Source organism: Amblyomma americanum, unplaced genomic scaffold (genome assembly GCF_052857255.1).
Source record: "Amblyomma americanum isolate KBUSLIRL-KWMA unplaced genomic scaffold, ASM5285725v1 scaffold_371, whole genome shotgun sequence".
NCBI lineage: Eukaryota > Metazoa > Arthropoda > Arachnida > Ixodida > Ixodidae > Amblyomma > Amblyomma americanum.
In genome coordinates this window covers 2984-18832 of record NW_027526842.1, presented here as the reverse complement: position 1 = coordinate 18832, position 15849 = coordinate 2984, and the positions used below count along the sequence as shown (strand labels likewise).

The following is a 15849-nucleotide window of genomic DNA, read 5'->3' as shown; positions in this document are numbered from 1 at the left end:
ATACAGCATCTCCCAGACGTGCGTGGTAAGAATTAGGTACACTTGCTCCTTAATCCTCATCAAATCCTTAATCCTTAGGTTCACAAATCAGCTTATTTCTTGTTCTTATGTCCTTGTTTATTCATAGCTCTCATGCATATTGTGCTGTGTACTGTTCACTTGACATTTAAGGTGTTTTTGTTCTCTCATTTTTGTTACTTTTACTGGCGCTTCTACTTTGTTTTATATGTTGTGTACTGTTCGTGTTTGTTTTATGTTATGTTGAACTGTACATAATCGGACCAAGTGTTTGCTACGAATTGGTGAAAAGTAGTAGCCGGAGCCGCTAAGCAGCACCAACCTATCCTTTACTGCTCATGTATATAATAATAATAATATTGCCAGTATTTGTGTGCAAACATTCCGCTGCGCTGTTTCTTCTTCTTCGCAACGTTTGTTTTCTCAGAAAAGGGGACCAGAGTTCACGGTAGAGCCTTTCTGTCAGCACCTTCTGGGAAGCAGGGGATAATATGGGTCACATGTGACGTCAAAGCAAACAAAACGCAGGAAAGCAACACGGAGGACGATGTTGAATAACGACAGCTTTGATGACAGAGTGTGCTAATTTCCTCTATTTTCACTAAGTTTTGAGCTGAAGTCTCATACTGCAGACACCGACTTGCCCAGTTTCAACCAGCTTTGTAGAGAGCGCGGGGAAATTTTTGAGCCACCCCTCTCATGCCACCAGTGGGACACAACGGTCTCCTCATTAATTCTCTTTCCCTCTGTGCACCAGAGTATGCAGGAGAAGGTGCGATGCTCACCGATGCCGAAGCACTCTGGTCCCAGTGTAATGTCATCGACGGCGATGCATCTTTTCCATCCTTGTCCGTGCTGGGCGAACAGGCGGAGAATGAACGGGTGGCGCAGCGCTGGCAGCGCCCTCACAACGCGCAGCCACACGGCGTCGTCCTTTCCCGACGCAGACCAGAGCTCGTGTCGCAGGCCGCTTGCGTGCCGGGGGTCCCGCTCCACGGCGTACAGCGTCAGCCCATAGGGATGGACCGAACGGTGAGCGTAGTAGTGAAGCCGAACCTGCGAAGTGAACGGGGCCACGCGTAGCGGTTACTCTATAGGTGGTCGTTCACTAAAACTCTCGAACAGAAAACTGGAGAGGTGTTCACGTAGTGGAACGTGAAATTTATTCCCCCTTTGCGCAAGGCTGCTCTGCGCATGCGCGCCTCTTCTCCTACAGCTCTACTGGTTGAAAACAAAACCACCTCTCCCCCTATCCTCTCTTCCTGTCCCCTCTCCACTTTATTTTAATTTCTCCATTCTGCCTGCTATCCTTTAATTTCCGCTGCCCCAGCTCAGATGCTTCAGTATCGATGGCAGATGCCGGGGCTAGCAAAAATCTTTTCCTGACTTTTTATTATTATTTCAATAAAACGACTTACTACTACTATTGCACATGCGCAGTGCATGTTAGTTACAGGCGCATGCGACAGATGGCGGCAGCTGTCAAGCACACATTAGCCAGTTCGCTGGCGTAGCTGGTTCCTCGTGCAACCAGATGGCGCCCGCATCTCCAATCTGTGTTTGCTTTTAACCAGTGGCAGACGGAATTTCCGCCACTCCCCAGAGGACGCCAAAGCTTGTGAAAAAGGCAAATAACTGCATGTGTGAGGGAGATGTGGAAGAAAGAATGTTACGGGAGAATTGCTACATCGGAATGACGTCACACCAGCTGACGGCAGCAGTTATAGCCGCTGTCCTCCTCCTTACACTTAGGGCAATAGTTATCGCCGCTGTCCTCCTCTCACTCCTTCGCTAACCGTTTCGCACAACGTCTATATTAACACGCATCAAAGCAGTAAACGTTGTCTTGGCCCAGCCACCGCTGTGTACGGTGCGGATTCTTCAGTGGCGACGAGGATGGGATGACAACGGGCCGCCCTCTTAGTACGCCTTAGCCTTCGCCACCATGGGAGGATGTGCCAGCCCGTCGCAGTTTGACGAGACGAGCGGCAAGTGGCCAGCTTACCACTTTCGACTGGAGGCCTTCTTTGAAGGCAATGACGTCACGGGCGACAAGAAGAAGCGGGCCCTGTTAATTGCAGTGCTGACGACCCACACCGTGGATTTACTTAATGGTCGATGGGCGCCAGACAAGGTGAACGAACTTTCTTACGCCTAACTGGTAGCTTCGCTGCAGCAGCACTTTTCGTCGCAACCAAACGAAATAGCAGAGTCGTACAAGCTCTTTACACGCGACCAGCTGCCGGGCGAACCTGTCAAAGATTTCATATTTGCCATTCGTCAAACACCCGCCGCGGTGGCTCAGTGGTTAGGGCGCTCGACTACTGATCCGGAGTACCCGGGTTCGAACCCGACCGCGGCGGCTGCGTTTTTATGGTGGAAAAACGCTAAGGCGCCCGTGTGCTGTGCGATGTCAGTGCACGTTAAAGATCCCCAAGTGGTCGAAAGTATTCCGGAGCCCTCCACTACGGCACCTCTCTCTTCCTTTCTTCTTTCACTCCCTCCCTTATCCCTTCCCTTACGGCGCGGTTCAGGTGTCCAACGATATATGAGACAGATACTGCGCCATTTCCTTTCCCCAAAAACCAATTATTATTATTCGTCAAATAGCCGACACTTGCAATTTTGGCGCAACGGTGGATCGAATGCTGTGAGATCGCGGGCTGCAAAGCGCAGGAGTGCGTCGACAGTTGCTTGCGAAGCCGAAGCTGACGAGGTGTGAAGCAGAAGAAATCGTGCTATCAGCCGAAATGGCAGAAGCGAGCGCGCAGCAGATAAGGAGCCGCGCCGCTGATGGAAGCTTACATGCGATGGGAGGACAGTATTATCGGCCAAGAAACCGGCCACCGATTATTTCGCGCAACCGCTGCGGAGGGAAAGGGCACGAATCAGATGATTGCCGGTTCCGTTCGGCAGCATGCTTCAAGTGCCAACAGCGGGGCCATATCGCCCAAGCCTGTTGACGTCGAGAGAGAGAGAGAGTTCATTTAAGGGCCACCAGGGCTGTCGGGTGAGGTAAATACCCTATCGTCTCGGGAGGAGACGCATCTGTGGGCACGGACTGTATATTTGAGTTGGAAGCAGCGGACAGTCACGTCAGCCACGTCGGCATCAGGGAACCCTTTGTACGCACATTGAATCTTGGGGGGCGTTCCAGTGGACATGCAGGTCGATGCAGGGTGACCAGTGTCTGTCATCGTACGGCCCACTTATGAGCCAAACAAGACAGCGTGGCCCAAGCTGCGTGATTCGCCATTGAAACTGACTTGCTCTCCGGGAAGGCCTCCCGTTCGGGGACAACTCAAGCTCAAGGTTTCGTGCGGAAACCGGTCGACGGAAGGATCCCTGACAGTCCTCGGTTTCTCCAGCCCCAACCTGTGCGGACGCGACCTGATCCAGGCGTTCAACATGCTGGAAGCGCCAGTAATAAAAGTGAACACGACAGGTGAGCGCAGGCCTTTCGTCGGGATTGACGTTGTTAACGTGTACCGTTTGGTAACAAAATTCGTTGACGTGTTCGCGCCAGGCCTAGGTCTCATCAGGGGTCCGCCGGTACACTTTGAGATGTGGGACAACGTGGTACCGAAACTCGGCAAAGCACGCGAAGTTCCGTACGCCTTTAGTCCAAGGGCAGACGCTGAACCTGAGCGCCTTTTGGCCGCGGGTGTTATTGACCCTGTGCCTCATTCGAAGTGGGCCGCACCGGTGGTGCCGGTTGTAAAGCGTAACGGCCTCATTCGCCTCTGCGGTGATTTTAAACTCACGGAAAACAAAGCTTGCCACACTGAGCAATATCCGTTGCCCAGAGTAGAAGATGTCCTGGCAACGTTGAACGGTGGTCAGGTTTTCACCACGATAGATTTGAGGGAGGCTTACCATCAGCTACCGTTAGACGAGGAAGCCATGCAAATTATGACCATAAACACGCATAACGGACTGTTTAGCTTCCCTCGCCTGCCATTTGGAGTGGCTTCAGCGCCGGCAGTGTTTAAACGCCGCATGCAGACCATCTTGCAAGGACTTCCTGGGGTTCAAGTCTACTTAGACAACGTCATCATCGCAGAGAAACACAATGACTGCACCCCACTGCGCGAAGTGTTGCTGCGGTTTCGAGAAAACAGCGTGCGCTTGAGGACAAGTGCAAGTTCCGTGGAGCACAGGTGGATTTCCTGGGACATCGAATTTGTGCTCAGGGACGGCAACCAAAGTCGGAGAACGTGGAGGCCATACTTCTGATGCAGGCGCCGTGGAACATCGCAGAATTAAGGTCTTCTCTGGGCATGGTAACATACTACCACAAGTTTCTTCCTAATGCTTCTACAGCCATGGCCCCACTGTATCAACTGCTCCGCAAGGAAGCTAAGTGGGAGTGGGGCCCCAGTCAACAACGGGCGTTCAGAAATGTAAAGGACCTCCTCAAGTCCGCTGATTTCCTGGCGCATTTTGACCCACTCAAGCCTCTTGTCCTGAAATGCGATGCCTGCACGGATGGGATCGGTGCAGTGCTTTCTCACGATGTCGGGGACGGCGTGCGTCAGCCCATAGGTTTTCGTTCTCGGGTACTGACGGAAGCCGAGCGAAATTATTCACAGTTGGAGCGCGAAGCTCTGGCTCTAGTTTTTTGGGGTCTCGAAATTCCGACGGTACCTATTCGGTAAGCCATTCACACTGTTGACTGACCATTATCCGCTTGTGGGAATTTTTCATCCAAATCGGGCTGTACCAGTGATGGCCGCCGCCCGAATCCTACGATGGGCCCTGCTGCTGAGTGCATACGACTGCGTCATCAAACACCAGCCGGGAAAGGACAACGTTCTAGTAGATGTCCTTAGCCGACTTCCTACGTCCGCAACGTCTCAGCCAGAGACACTGGATGAAACCGGGGATGGCGAGTATGTGTTGCTCACTGAAAACCTCAATGACGGTGTTATGTCCGAGAAGCAACTGGCCGCTCTCACCTCGCACGATGACGACTTAGCAAAGGTGCAAAAATGAGTGCGGGGAGGATGGCCACAAAACTTGCGGCCCAAGGACCTGCATTTGCGACCATACTTCAACCGGAAGGCTGAGATAACGTGGAGTCATGGGCTTCTATACTGGGGCGATCGCGTAATCACGCCTAGCAGTGCAAGAGCGGGAATGTTACGCCTGATGCATGATTCTCATCGAGGTATTTGCTCAATGAAGCGGCTAGGCTGCTCCCTGCTGTGGTATCCCGGGATTGATAACGAGACTGAGAACATGGTTAAGTCGTGTCACAGTTGCGTACAAGCAGCGCCTATGCCCCCCCCCCCCCCCCCCCCCCAGCAATTCCCGGTCGCATGGCCAGAAATGGGCGAGCGTTGGTACAGGCTGCATATTGACTTTGCGGGGCCGATCTATGGACACGTGCTACTGATCGTTGTGGATTCACATAGTAAATGAATCGAAGCAGTACCCCTGAAAAGCACCGCAACCCACGCAACCATAGAAGCCCCGCGCACATTGTTCGGCACGTTCGGATTGCCCCGCACACTGGTTTCTGATAATGGCCCGCAATTTACAAGTGCTTAATTTCGGGAGTTTTTGAAGCTGAATAACGTAATACATCTCCGGACAGCACCGTATTATCCGCAGTCCAACGGGCTCGCGGAACGCGCCGTTCAAACTGTTAAGGAGTTTTTGAAGAACGTCCATGAGTTTTTGAAAACACGCTTGGCAATGATTCTCCACAGGTACCGAAGTACGCCGCAGGCCGGGGGCAGTACCCCAGCGAAACTCCTTATGGGCTATGAACTCCGTTCCAGACTGGACAACGCAGTAGCACCACCGGGGCCTCTCGCTCCGCAGTCTCCAGTTGACCGCCACGTTCCTAGTGTGTTGCGGCCGGGGGAACCTGACTGGGTAAAGAACTTCGGGCGGGGCGAGCCATGGATCCCAGCCCGCATCACGTCATCGGACGGCACTCGCATCGTGAACGCCGATGGTCCACAGGGGGAGAACATTCGTCGACACACCGACCAGATCAAGCCACGTGTGGGGGAGCATGGCCGGGACGACGGAACCGGTGACCATGAGCGCCAAGATCAAACCGCCAAACCCCAAGTAGTTGGGACATCGGGACCGGGGCCAGGAATACGCAAGGCTGCCCCAAGCACCCCGACGCCAGCACTGCGCCGGTCGGGCCGGACACGAAAACCTCCAGACCGCTATGTACCGTAGAGGGAACGAGACGCTTCATCAGAATGACGTCACGCCAGCTTATGTCAACAGTTATCGTCACTGCCCTCCTCCTCACACTTACGTCAACAGTTACCGTCGCTGTCCTCCCCACACTACTTCGCTAACCGTTTCGCACAACACCTATTTTAACACGCATCAAAGCAATAAACGTTGTCTTGGCCCAGCCACCGCTGTGTATGGTGCGGATTTTTCAAGAATGTGCTCGAGGGTTCATTCGCGAGCCTACTTCACTGTAAACATGACAGTTCAGTTGATCTTGTGACAATTGCTATTCAACACTTGTTACTTAGGTGACCTGACAGTTGGTCGTATTTTCCCAGGGCGCTGTGAAAATACGAGTTAAATAATAGATGTGGGAGGAAGGAGAAACGGCTGCAGGGCCTGTAGCAAAAATCAAGTGCGCAGTATTGTTTTGAGAACCGCAGCGGTAGCTTAGTCGTTTGAGCAGCCACCTGCCCCACGGGAGGAGCGGGGTTCGACACCCAGTGCCGGTGATACAGTGAGTGCAATCTTTTCCCTGCCAGGTGCTGGGCTTATTTAGGGTGAAATGCTTGGGGAAATGGGTCGTTGACCCCAATTTGAGTACAAGAAAGACCTTGTGCCTTGGCGCTCTTTCGCCACGGATTCCCTTGCGCCACAAAAATTCAGCATCATCAGTATTTCCTTCACTTCAAAGTGTGACTATACACGCGGAGTGCTGACACTAACTCTTATGGCTATAAATCCTACTACGCCAGTTGGCACTTTCAGTGGGTAGGGTTAAGCCACCGACATTACAGGAAATATGCAATGAATAAAATGTCGTTTGTAAATGTTTTCAATGCTTAGAAAAGATGCTAAGAAGCATTCATACAATGTATGAGTCTTCAGAACTCAGCCGGCAATTTATTATTAATTTCTAAAAACCGTGTTTTTTTTTAATTCGCGGGGCGATTGGTGTGCTCGTAGTGACCGATTCTGATACTAAAATCGTGAAAAAAGACGTCACTGTACCCATGACGTCGCCAGGCCACTGCACGCTCTCATTCGCTGGAGCCACGGCAGCCACGACGTCGCGGGCACACTTCCGGTAGCCGTGAAAATCATCTGCTCGTGCCGCCGCACGACCCTCTCGAGCAAGCGCGAGCCAGGGCATTGCCTTCGCGCATTTGGTTTCAATTTTCCTCTGCCGCCTCCTTCTGTCGGGAGTTCCGGAGCCACTCGCAGCGGCTCGCCGAGTCGCTACTGTCGTCGCTGGCCTTCAGCCGGTACGGCGTGAACGCATGAGGGTTCGATGTCCATCGCGACCGTAAGAGCGAGCAGACACGCCACGAGGTCCGGGTCCATTACTGCTAACTACAACAGATGACAAGCAAAGAAACCCGACACGCGCCGCAATCACGCCGCCGACGCTGCTGCTGGGGTGCTAGGAGCGACAACCTGAAGTTGCAAAAGGAACGTCAGCGGATGACGTATTCATTGGCGGGGCCCAGTCCCAGAGCTGTTTTCTTTATTTTTGTCTGGTGCCCCGCGTGGACGAGTTGAGGGGGGAGAGGAGGAGCGTAATTTTCAATCGTCTATATCTTTGGTGTTATTGATGCTAGCTTAAAAATTCTTGCGTTGGGGTGACAAATGATGAAATGCCTATCTCTCGTCTGGTTTACGTAATCTCAATTAATTTATTGCATAGTCTCTTTAAAGTGACTTAGCGCGGCCATAATCCAAGCTTCAGAGTTCTAGGGTGAAGACGCAGGACATACAAACCGAGACAACAGATGAATAAAACGTACACGGTAACGTGTTTGTAAGTTTTCGTAACAACGTACCCATTCGTGTGTACTGCGGTGAACAGTATGTTCTCACTGGAGGTATGCTTACGTGGCACGAGTTGAAGTAGGCCGACGTGTGGTTCATGTGGTAGTAGGGAAGTTTCGGGAATTCTGGACTCTCCAGCACGGCTTCGTGTCCGAACTGCTTTCCTGTGGCGCATGCGTAGTGGCCTGAGGGAAGCAGAGAGATCGGGAAGAAAGAGTGAGAGTGGTAAAAGCAGTGTGAACAGCAACGTGCGAAAAGAGAATGCGGCTCAGAGTCAGTTCTTTTTTCTACGCCAATTTCGGGAAACAAACTTAGGGAAACCAATTTCGGGAAACGATATTCAAGCACGAACGAGCGTCCTCTAGTTAGCGCGTTAGCTTCGTCTGTCTAGTTAATAGCACGCATCAAATTCTTATTCTGACCTAACCAGCAGGCTCAATCAAGCGGGTGTGACGTCACCGAGCTGGGTGGTCGTTTTTCACTGCGCTGCTGGTGCTAGCCATTAATATAATTGGTTTTTTTGGGGGGGGAAAGGAAATGGCGCAGTATCTGTCTCATATATCGTTGGACACCTGAACCGCGCCGTTAGGGAAGGGATAAGGGAGGGAGTGAAAGAAGAAAGGAAGAAGGAGGTGCCGTAGTGGAGGGCTCCGGAATAATTTCGACCACCTGTGGATCTTTAACGTGCACTGACATCGCACAGCACACGGGCGCCTTAGCGTTTCTCCTCCATAAAAACGCAGCCGCCGCGGTCGGGTTCGAACCCATTAAAATCGGTAGTCGCGAACTTCGGTAGCTTTGTTCGTTATGTACTCACAGTGTTACTCTCTTATCTAACACCCCTGCGTGTGTATTTAAGGGCGTTGTAGGTAAATATAAATAAATAAATAAATGTCTGTTCACTTGGCTCAGGACGAGGTACGCAGTTACATGTACCCTTTGATATTGTAGCGTGCTTTATGAGTATATTTTTCAAAACTGATTGTGAACTTATGTAACGTTCATCGGAACACCCTGTGGTCTGGAAGACCGACGGCCTACCTTTTGGGCTGTCGGTGGTGTGATCGTGCTGCGGCCCGAGCCTGGAGGTTGCGTTTTCGGCCGTCACGCGGCGCCACTGTCCGTTGCTGGTGCGAACGTCGTTCCTCCAGCCGCATATGGTGGGGTCGCTGCTGTCCGACTCGCCGTCTTCCTCCTCTAACGAGCAGCGGGCACCACGTGGGACTTGGTCTGCGGGGGGGGAGAGAGAGAGAGAGAGAAAACATGGGTTCATTGAGGACAGGTGCATGCAGCCTTACAAAACTTTCTTTAGGCAGTCTATGGACTGTTCACAGATCTTTGTCCGTAAAGAGTATAGATTTTCTATAGACATATCCTTTAGACTAGTCTATTGACAATACAAATCCTATAGACAGTCTATAAACAATATTTTGATTTGTGGTTTGGTTTGGTTTGGTTTTGGGTTTAGCTTCCCAAAGCGACTCCGGCTACGAGGTACTCCGTAGTGAAGGGCTCCGGAAATTTCGACCACCGGGGGTTCTTTTGGCCATAGACTTTTAGTAGACTTTTTCTATAGACAGTGCATAGATTCTGAATAGTCAAAATGAAGTATTTATAGGAAGGAAATATAGTCTGCAAAAGGACTATAGAAAGTCGATGAGGGAAGTGTCCTTCGCTGGGCTGCATATGAGGGTCTTCTGAATCAAGACCCGCCGCGGTGGCTCAGAGGTTAGGGCGCTCGGCTACTGAACCGGAGCACCCGGGTTCGAACTCGGCCGCGTAACAGTATTTCGACGGGGGCGAAACGCAAAAGATTCCGTTCTGCCCAGCGATGTCAGCGCACATTTAAGAGCCCTAGGTGGTAGAAATTATTCCGGAGCCCTCCACTATGCACCTCTTTCGCTCTTATTTCCCTCTTACCTTGTTCGCTTCCCTCACGGTGCGGTTGGGCTGTCCAGTCAGAAGTGAGTGAGTTATGGCGTCTTTAATTTCCACGAAAAACCAATAATATGCACATGTAAGCATCTGATTTGCACTTAAATGAAACACACACGGAAATTGGCGTAATCGGACTGTCGCTAAGTTTGAATTCTTCTATTCGAAGAGATATCAAGCGTTTAAATGCAACTAAAGGCTGCGTAGAAGAAAACAAAAAGACTGAGGGAATACTGATACAAGATCCCGAGCAAAAGTGAACATGTATCTAGTTTCAGCGCAAATTTAAATAAACAAACACATGTGGTACCAAAGTGGTAAGAATTCCTGATATTACCAGCCGCCGCGGCGGCTGAGTGGTTATGGCGCTCGGCTGCTGGCCCGAAGGACGCGGGTGAGATCCTGGCCGCGGCGGTCGAATTTCGATGGAGGCGAATGTCAGTGTACGTTAAAGAACCCCAGGTGGTCAAAACTTCCGGAGCCCTTCACTACGGCGTCTCTCATAGCCTGAGTCGCTTTGGGACGTTCAAACCCCATAAACTAAACTAAACTAACAATCCTGACATTACCTTATTCCTGCCGACTGCGTTCCGACTCCTCCTGCCCCAGCTACCCTGAGATCTATGCCGTTCCTGCACACTGTTTCTTCTATTGTCCTGCCGCTCTTCCATCCCTTTCTCTCATTCCTAGTCCTGCCCTATACATACCTGGCTTGCTTCTTTTCCTACTCCCATTATCCCATTCCCAATTATCCCTGTTTTGTTTTCAGAATGGCGCAGCTTATCGGTTGAATTCAAACTGCTTAAGTGCAGTTTGACGCATTTGGCGCCAGAATGGCATCACTGCCCGTGGGATATGCCCGAATTTTGTTTTGAAGTTCATTAACAGGTCCAATGAAGTAACTCTTTCTAGACATGTACGCACCATGAGGAGCCTGCAGGGTGGAACTTGAACACAGCAATGCGCCTTAGAAGCAAAAATTGGAAGAATTAAGAAAAGAAAGCCATGAAGCCAATTGTGGTTTTCCACTTTTCCGAAATTGGATGCCGAAATCAGAAGCTGCGATAAACTAGGAAGCCGAGCAGTCACGAAGCGTAACGGTTTTTTGCAGCTTTGTGATGTGAGAGCCACCTCGATGCATGCGTTTTTTTAACCAACATGAAACATCATCATAAATCATGCGTCCAATAACGGCGCTGGGGGCCACTAATTTTTTATTCTAAGTAAATGGAAACCTTAAATTATTAAGAAGCCATCTTTCTTAGACTGAAAAATTGCAAAATATCCTTTTAAAAGCCTGCTTCGTTTCTTTTTATTATGCCCGCGTTGAAGAATCTTGACCTGTGCGTTCTCTTCTCCATCGTCAGAATTTCGGCGAAACACGAAATTAGCGAAATTACGCCACAAAGCGGCGTTTTCTTTTTCTGTAAAAATCAATTTTCCACTCACGTGCCAGCGCGCACACACGGGGCTTAGTTGGGACCTTTTCCAAGAACAAAGACAGTACGTTTCAACATACTCAGCACAGCATGAACGAATAAACGCATCACTTGATCCAAGTGTCTAGGGGCACTTCGCGGACGAAGTAATTGCTTCCAGTTACCTCACGGACCGTCAGCGTACTTACGACAGTTTTGCGGGTAATAGAAAGTTTTAGCACAGCGAAGACGTGCAAGTACGCTGGATTACCGCATGCCTCCTACGCATCCGCACGCGCATGCGCAATGCAGGCGAGAAGGCAGCTGGGGTTACTGAGCGTGCGCAGCCGGCGTCAGGTAATCCGGTATACGTTAGGCTGCGTTAAATCTCTCCAATATTCTTGGAGTCGCTGCTATCTACGCAACCTTGGTTTAGTGTCAGTTTGCTGCTTATTGTGAAGATAAAATAGACGCATTAATCAGCCGAACACGTTAAAAGGTATTTCTAGAGCTTCGCTCTGAATGGAACCCTAAGCTATTGTTTTAGGTCGAAAAGTGACAACCTAGACCGCATGAGAATGATTAGCATGTTTCCCGAATGTTATTGATCAAAGTATTACGATGAGGCAGCAAATTGATACAAAATAGTGCTGCACACAAAATTTGTACGCATTTATGCTCTTGTTCACAACGACGCTGCCCGTTTTGTCGGAAGTATAGCTCCAGTCGTCTGTATTTTTTTTCTTGTGGATAAGTGCTTCAGAACGCCTGAATAACGTGGACGTATTATTACTGCGTAATAATTTATTCAGCGTACAACTTTGGTTTCATGGGGTTTAACGTCCCAAAGCGATTCAGGCTGTGATGGACGCCGTAGTGGTGGACTCTGGATAGTTTTGACAACTTGGGGTTCTATAACATGCACTGACATTGCACAGCACACGGGCCTCTGGCATTTCGTCTCCATCGAAATGCGACCGGCGCGGCCAGAATCGGTTAGGTTTAGTTCGATTTCAGGGATATAATGTCCCAAAGCGACTCAGAATATGAGGGACGCCGTAGTGGAGGGCTCCAGATAATTTCGGTCACCTGGGGTTCTTTAACGTGCACTGACATCGCAGAGCACACGGGCCTCTATACATTTCGCCTCCATCGAAATGCGACCGGTGCAGCCAGAATCGGTTAGGGTTAGTTTGGTTTCAGAGATATAACGTCCCAAAGCGACTCGGAATATGAGGCACGCCGTAGTGGAGGGCTCCGAATAATTTAGGTCACCTGGGGTTCTTTAACGTGCACTGAAATCGCACAGCACACGGGCCTCTAGTATTTCGCCTCCATCGAAATGCGACCGGTGCGGCCAGAATCGGTTTGGGTTACTTTGGTTTCAGGGCTTCAACGTCCCAAAGCGACTCAGAATACGAGCGACGCCGTAGTGAAGGGCTCCTGATAATTTCGATCACCTGGGGTTCTGTAACGTGCGTTGACATCGCACAGCACACGGGCCTCTAGCACTTCGCCCCCATCTGAAGGCGACCGCAGCAGCCAGGATCGAATCCGCATCTTTTGGAACAGCAACTGAGCACCATAACCACTGAGCCACCGTAGCGGCTTGCTGTATAAAACGGAATGGCCGCACTGATGCTGACGTCATGTTCAACCATCGACACTGATTAGTCGACGCTTTAGCCTCTTTCTTTGATTATCTAACGCCACTAAGTAATCATCCTAGAGATAATAAACAGGCAATAACCTTGTGAAGATGCAAGCTCCGGTGCGTCAATTGCAGGATATGACAGGCAAGTACAGTACTCCAGCGTCTTCAGCGGTTAGAAGGACGCTCGCCCAGAAGCAGACAGGAAAAAATAGTGTCTCACCGCAAGCCTGTTTCTCATCTTCGCCGTCAGCGCAGTTGACGCGGATGTCGCACACCTCTTGGCGATCAATGCACGTCGAGTTGGCGCATCGGAATTGCGTCTCCAGGCAGGTCCCCATCCGTCTCGGCTCTGGACAAACACGAGGCAAAACCAACGCGAGTTTGGCAAATCACGCTCACGCACTCGGCTGACAAGCGTTGCATTCTAGTGCTCGGCAGCGCTGCTAGAAACGACATATTTATTCGCTGCTCGGAAAACTGTATCCCGTGTTGCGCGTGTGTGTTTGCTAGGCCATCGCTAAAGCTGTTTGTAGTTCCACCGCTCGACATAAATGGCTGTACCGGATGCGCAGGATACTGGAGCCGAGAACGTCCTATACTCCCGGTCAACTTTCTGTGGCAGTGCAGCAGAGGCTAGGCAGGAAAGGGAATGAAACGGGTCTTTGTCCCCTTGCCGTGGGGAGTGGTCTGTTCGTTTTTCGAGCTAGGGTTGCGGAGAGGTGAAGTGGAAAGTTGGAGAGATGGTGAGGGGTCGTTAGGGTTGCGCGCTTAGGCAGCCTACTGCCTAGCCACGGCACGGGGACAAGGGCCCGTCTCCTTCCTTTTCTTGCCTAGTCTCTGCTGCGCTGTCACAGAAAGTTGACCGGGAAGATTTTGCTGGCCAGGCAGGTAAGCGTGTGCTGCAGGAGGCCTGGGGATGTTGAGACCAGGCTGATAGAACACGACGCACACGTGGTGGACGCGTGCGGACCACATGATGACCAGGTGGTGTGCCCAGACTCACAGCCCACTATACAATCTCTGCTGCGCTGTCACAGAAAGTTGACCGGGAAGATTTTAATGGCCAGGCAGGTAAGCGTGTGCTGCAGGAGGCCTGGGGATGTTGAGACCAGGCTGATAGAACACGACGCACACGTGGTGGACGCGTGCGGACCACATGATGACCAGGTGGTGTGCCCCGCATTCACAGCCCACTATACACGCCAGCGGAGAACATCTTAGTTATTTTCAAAAGGCAAATGTAGTTTCGGCCGGGACAGCTGCTCGAGTTGAGACCGAGATGACAGTATTTTGACGCAAAACACGGGACGCAAGCTAGCTGACGCAGACGAACTAGAGTAGGCTGAGGCCAAATGTGACATGAAAATGACTAGGGATAAGGGCTGACAGCGCACGGAAGCTAAGAGCCAGTTTGGTGTCTTATCGCGACTTATCGCTGTGTTGCAACCACTTACGCCGAGCGCAGTTCTCCAGTCTGATGTCGTCCAGGGCTAGATGACCCGGAGCCGATTTGCCGGGCAACACTTCTATTGTCACTATGAAGGGCGGCTCCTGTCTTCCTAGCGGGGCTTTGAACCTTTGCCACCTGCAAAGAAAAAGCAAACGGTGTAAGGTGTCTGGTGCAAAAAGGTGGCGAATTAAGCATTTTCGTACGACCTGCCTCGGCGGAAGTAGTGGTCGAGCTGTTTTTACGCTAACGCGTTACAGTTTGCTCCTAGGCATAACTGAGTAGCGGAGAGGTGCTTGACTAGCCCCTTCATTTGGTCAGAATAACGAATTAAAACTTTTAGATTAAAACATTAAAAACATTAAACAATAAAATATTAAAAATATATGAGAAACTTATTGCTATATATTAATAATACATACTTCATTTTGAAAGTGTTCCTTTCAGTTCAGACACCTACCCGCCTGCATCGCCTCCATGCCAGAACCAGCAACGTTCAAATCTTCGCGTCTTCATCATCTATGTTAATAGCTCTCCTTTTGTATTTGATTTTCATTAATTACTTACCACTATTATCTGTAACGCCTCAACAGCACTGACAGTAACGAAATAAATAAATAAATAACCTCAAGCTTAGCCTTAGAAACCCCTCTGCGGACAAGAAATCTGAATACCGAAAATTGTCCTCGAGCCCTGTGCCAGCGAAAAGTTGTGGTTAAACGCCGGAGAGCTTTTGCAAGTGCTGGTGGTGGTTGTTGCTATGAAGGGGGGAGGGGAGAACAAGTGCAAGAAGGCGATAACGCAGCGTGAGAGAGAAAGACAGAAAAGAGCACTCACAGGCCGAGCGAGTTTCCGGGCACCTTGTGCACCTCCCTGGTGTGGTTTGGGTTGGAGAGGAACACCACGAGTGCCCCGTCGGCCATGTTGGACGCGTGCATGTCGAACACCAGCGTGCAACGCTGCAGGGCTGCCTGGCGGAACCATGGCGAGGACACGTTGACCGGCGCCGAGGCCCCGCCCGGCCGCACGCCGAAGTACAGGAAGTGGCCTGTCGGAGAGGGAGAGGAGGAAAGAGAGAGTAGACAGTTTTAGCAGAGCGTATTTGTGTCTCCGCTCCGCTCACGGTACTCGCCCAGCATTACCGGAGCTTTGGCTGTAAAAGAGCTTTTTAGCTAAGCGGAGGCAGACAGGCGAACTGCACGAGGAGCTCCCTGGAGATAAAAACTGGAACCAGAGAATAAAAAAAAAACAGCTGTATTTTTCCGCCGCACTTCGGAGAAATATTTTTGCTCGTGAACATTCTGTAACATGTGAAGTGAAAGACATACGTTGTTTTTTGGACAGACGTTTGTTAATTTTCT

At 50.7% G+C, this 15849-nt stretch overlaps 2 protein-coding genes across 2 annotated transcripts; one reads left to right on the top strand and one right to left on the bottom strand.

The window, feature by feature from the left end:
• Positions 1-803: 803 nt before the first annotated feature.
• Positions 804-15536, bottom strand: LOC144112523 (MAM and LDL-receptor class A domain-containing protein 1-like; the record flags this gene model as incomplete). The annotated part of the gene is made up of 6 exons (XM_077645333.1): positions 804-1074; positions 8098-8219; positions 9076-9264; positions 13262-13390; positions 14496-14626; positions 15326-15536. Coding segments are annotated over 6 exons (1053 nt in total), but the record flags the coding sequence as incomplete, so codon positions are not given.
• On the top strand, positions 1964-6393 carry LOC144112522 (uncharacterized). Its single transcript, XM_077645332.1, has 3 exons — positions 1964-2139; positions 4722-4910; positions 5763-6393. The coding sequence occupies exons 1-3, from the start codon at positions 1964-1966 to the stop codon at positions 6217-6219; spliced, it is 822 nt and encodes a 273-aa protein (XP_077501458.1). The 3' UTR covers positions 6220-6393.
• Positions 15537-15849: the final 313 nt, after the last annotated feature.

What these genes read in the sequence shown, in the direction of transcription:
- LOC144112522 (XM_077645332.1), top strand. Translation starts at nt 1,964, where the DNA reads ATGGGAGGATGTGCCAGCCCGTCGCAGTTTGACGAGACGAGCGGCAAG. An exon ending in GATTTACTTAATGGTCGATG is followed by an intron (nt 2,140 to 4,721) that starts GGCGCCAGACAA and finishes TGTGGGAATTTT; the next exon opens with TCATCCAAATCGGGCTGTAC. An exon ending in GATGAAACCGGGGATGGCGA is followed by an intron (nt 4,911 to 5,762) that starts GTATGTGTTGCT and finishes GGCCGGGGGCAG; the next exon opens with TACCCCAGCGAAACTCCTTA.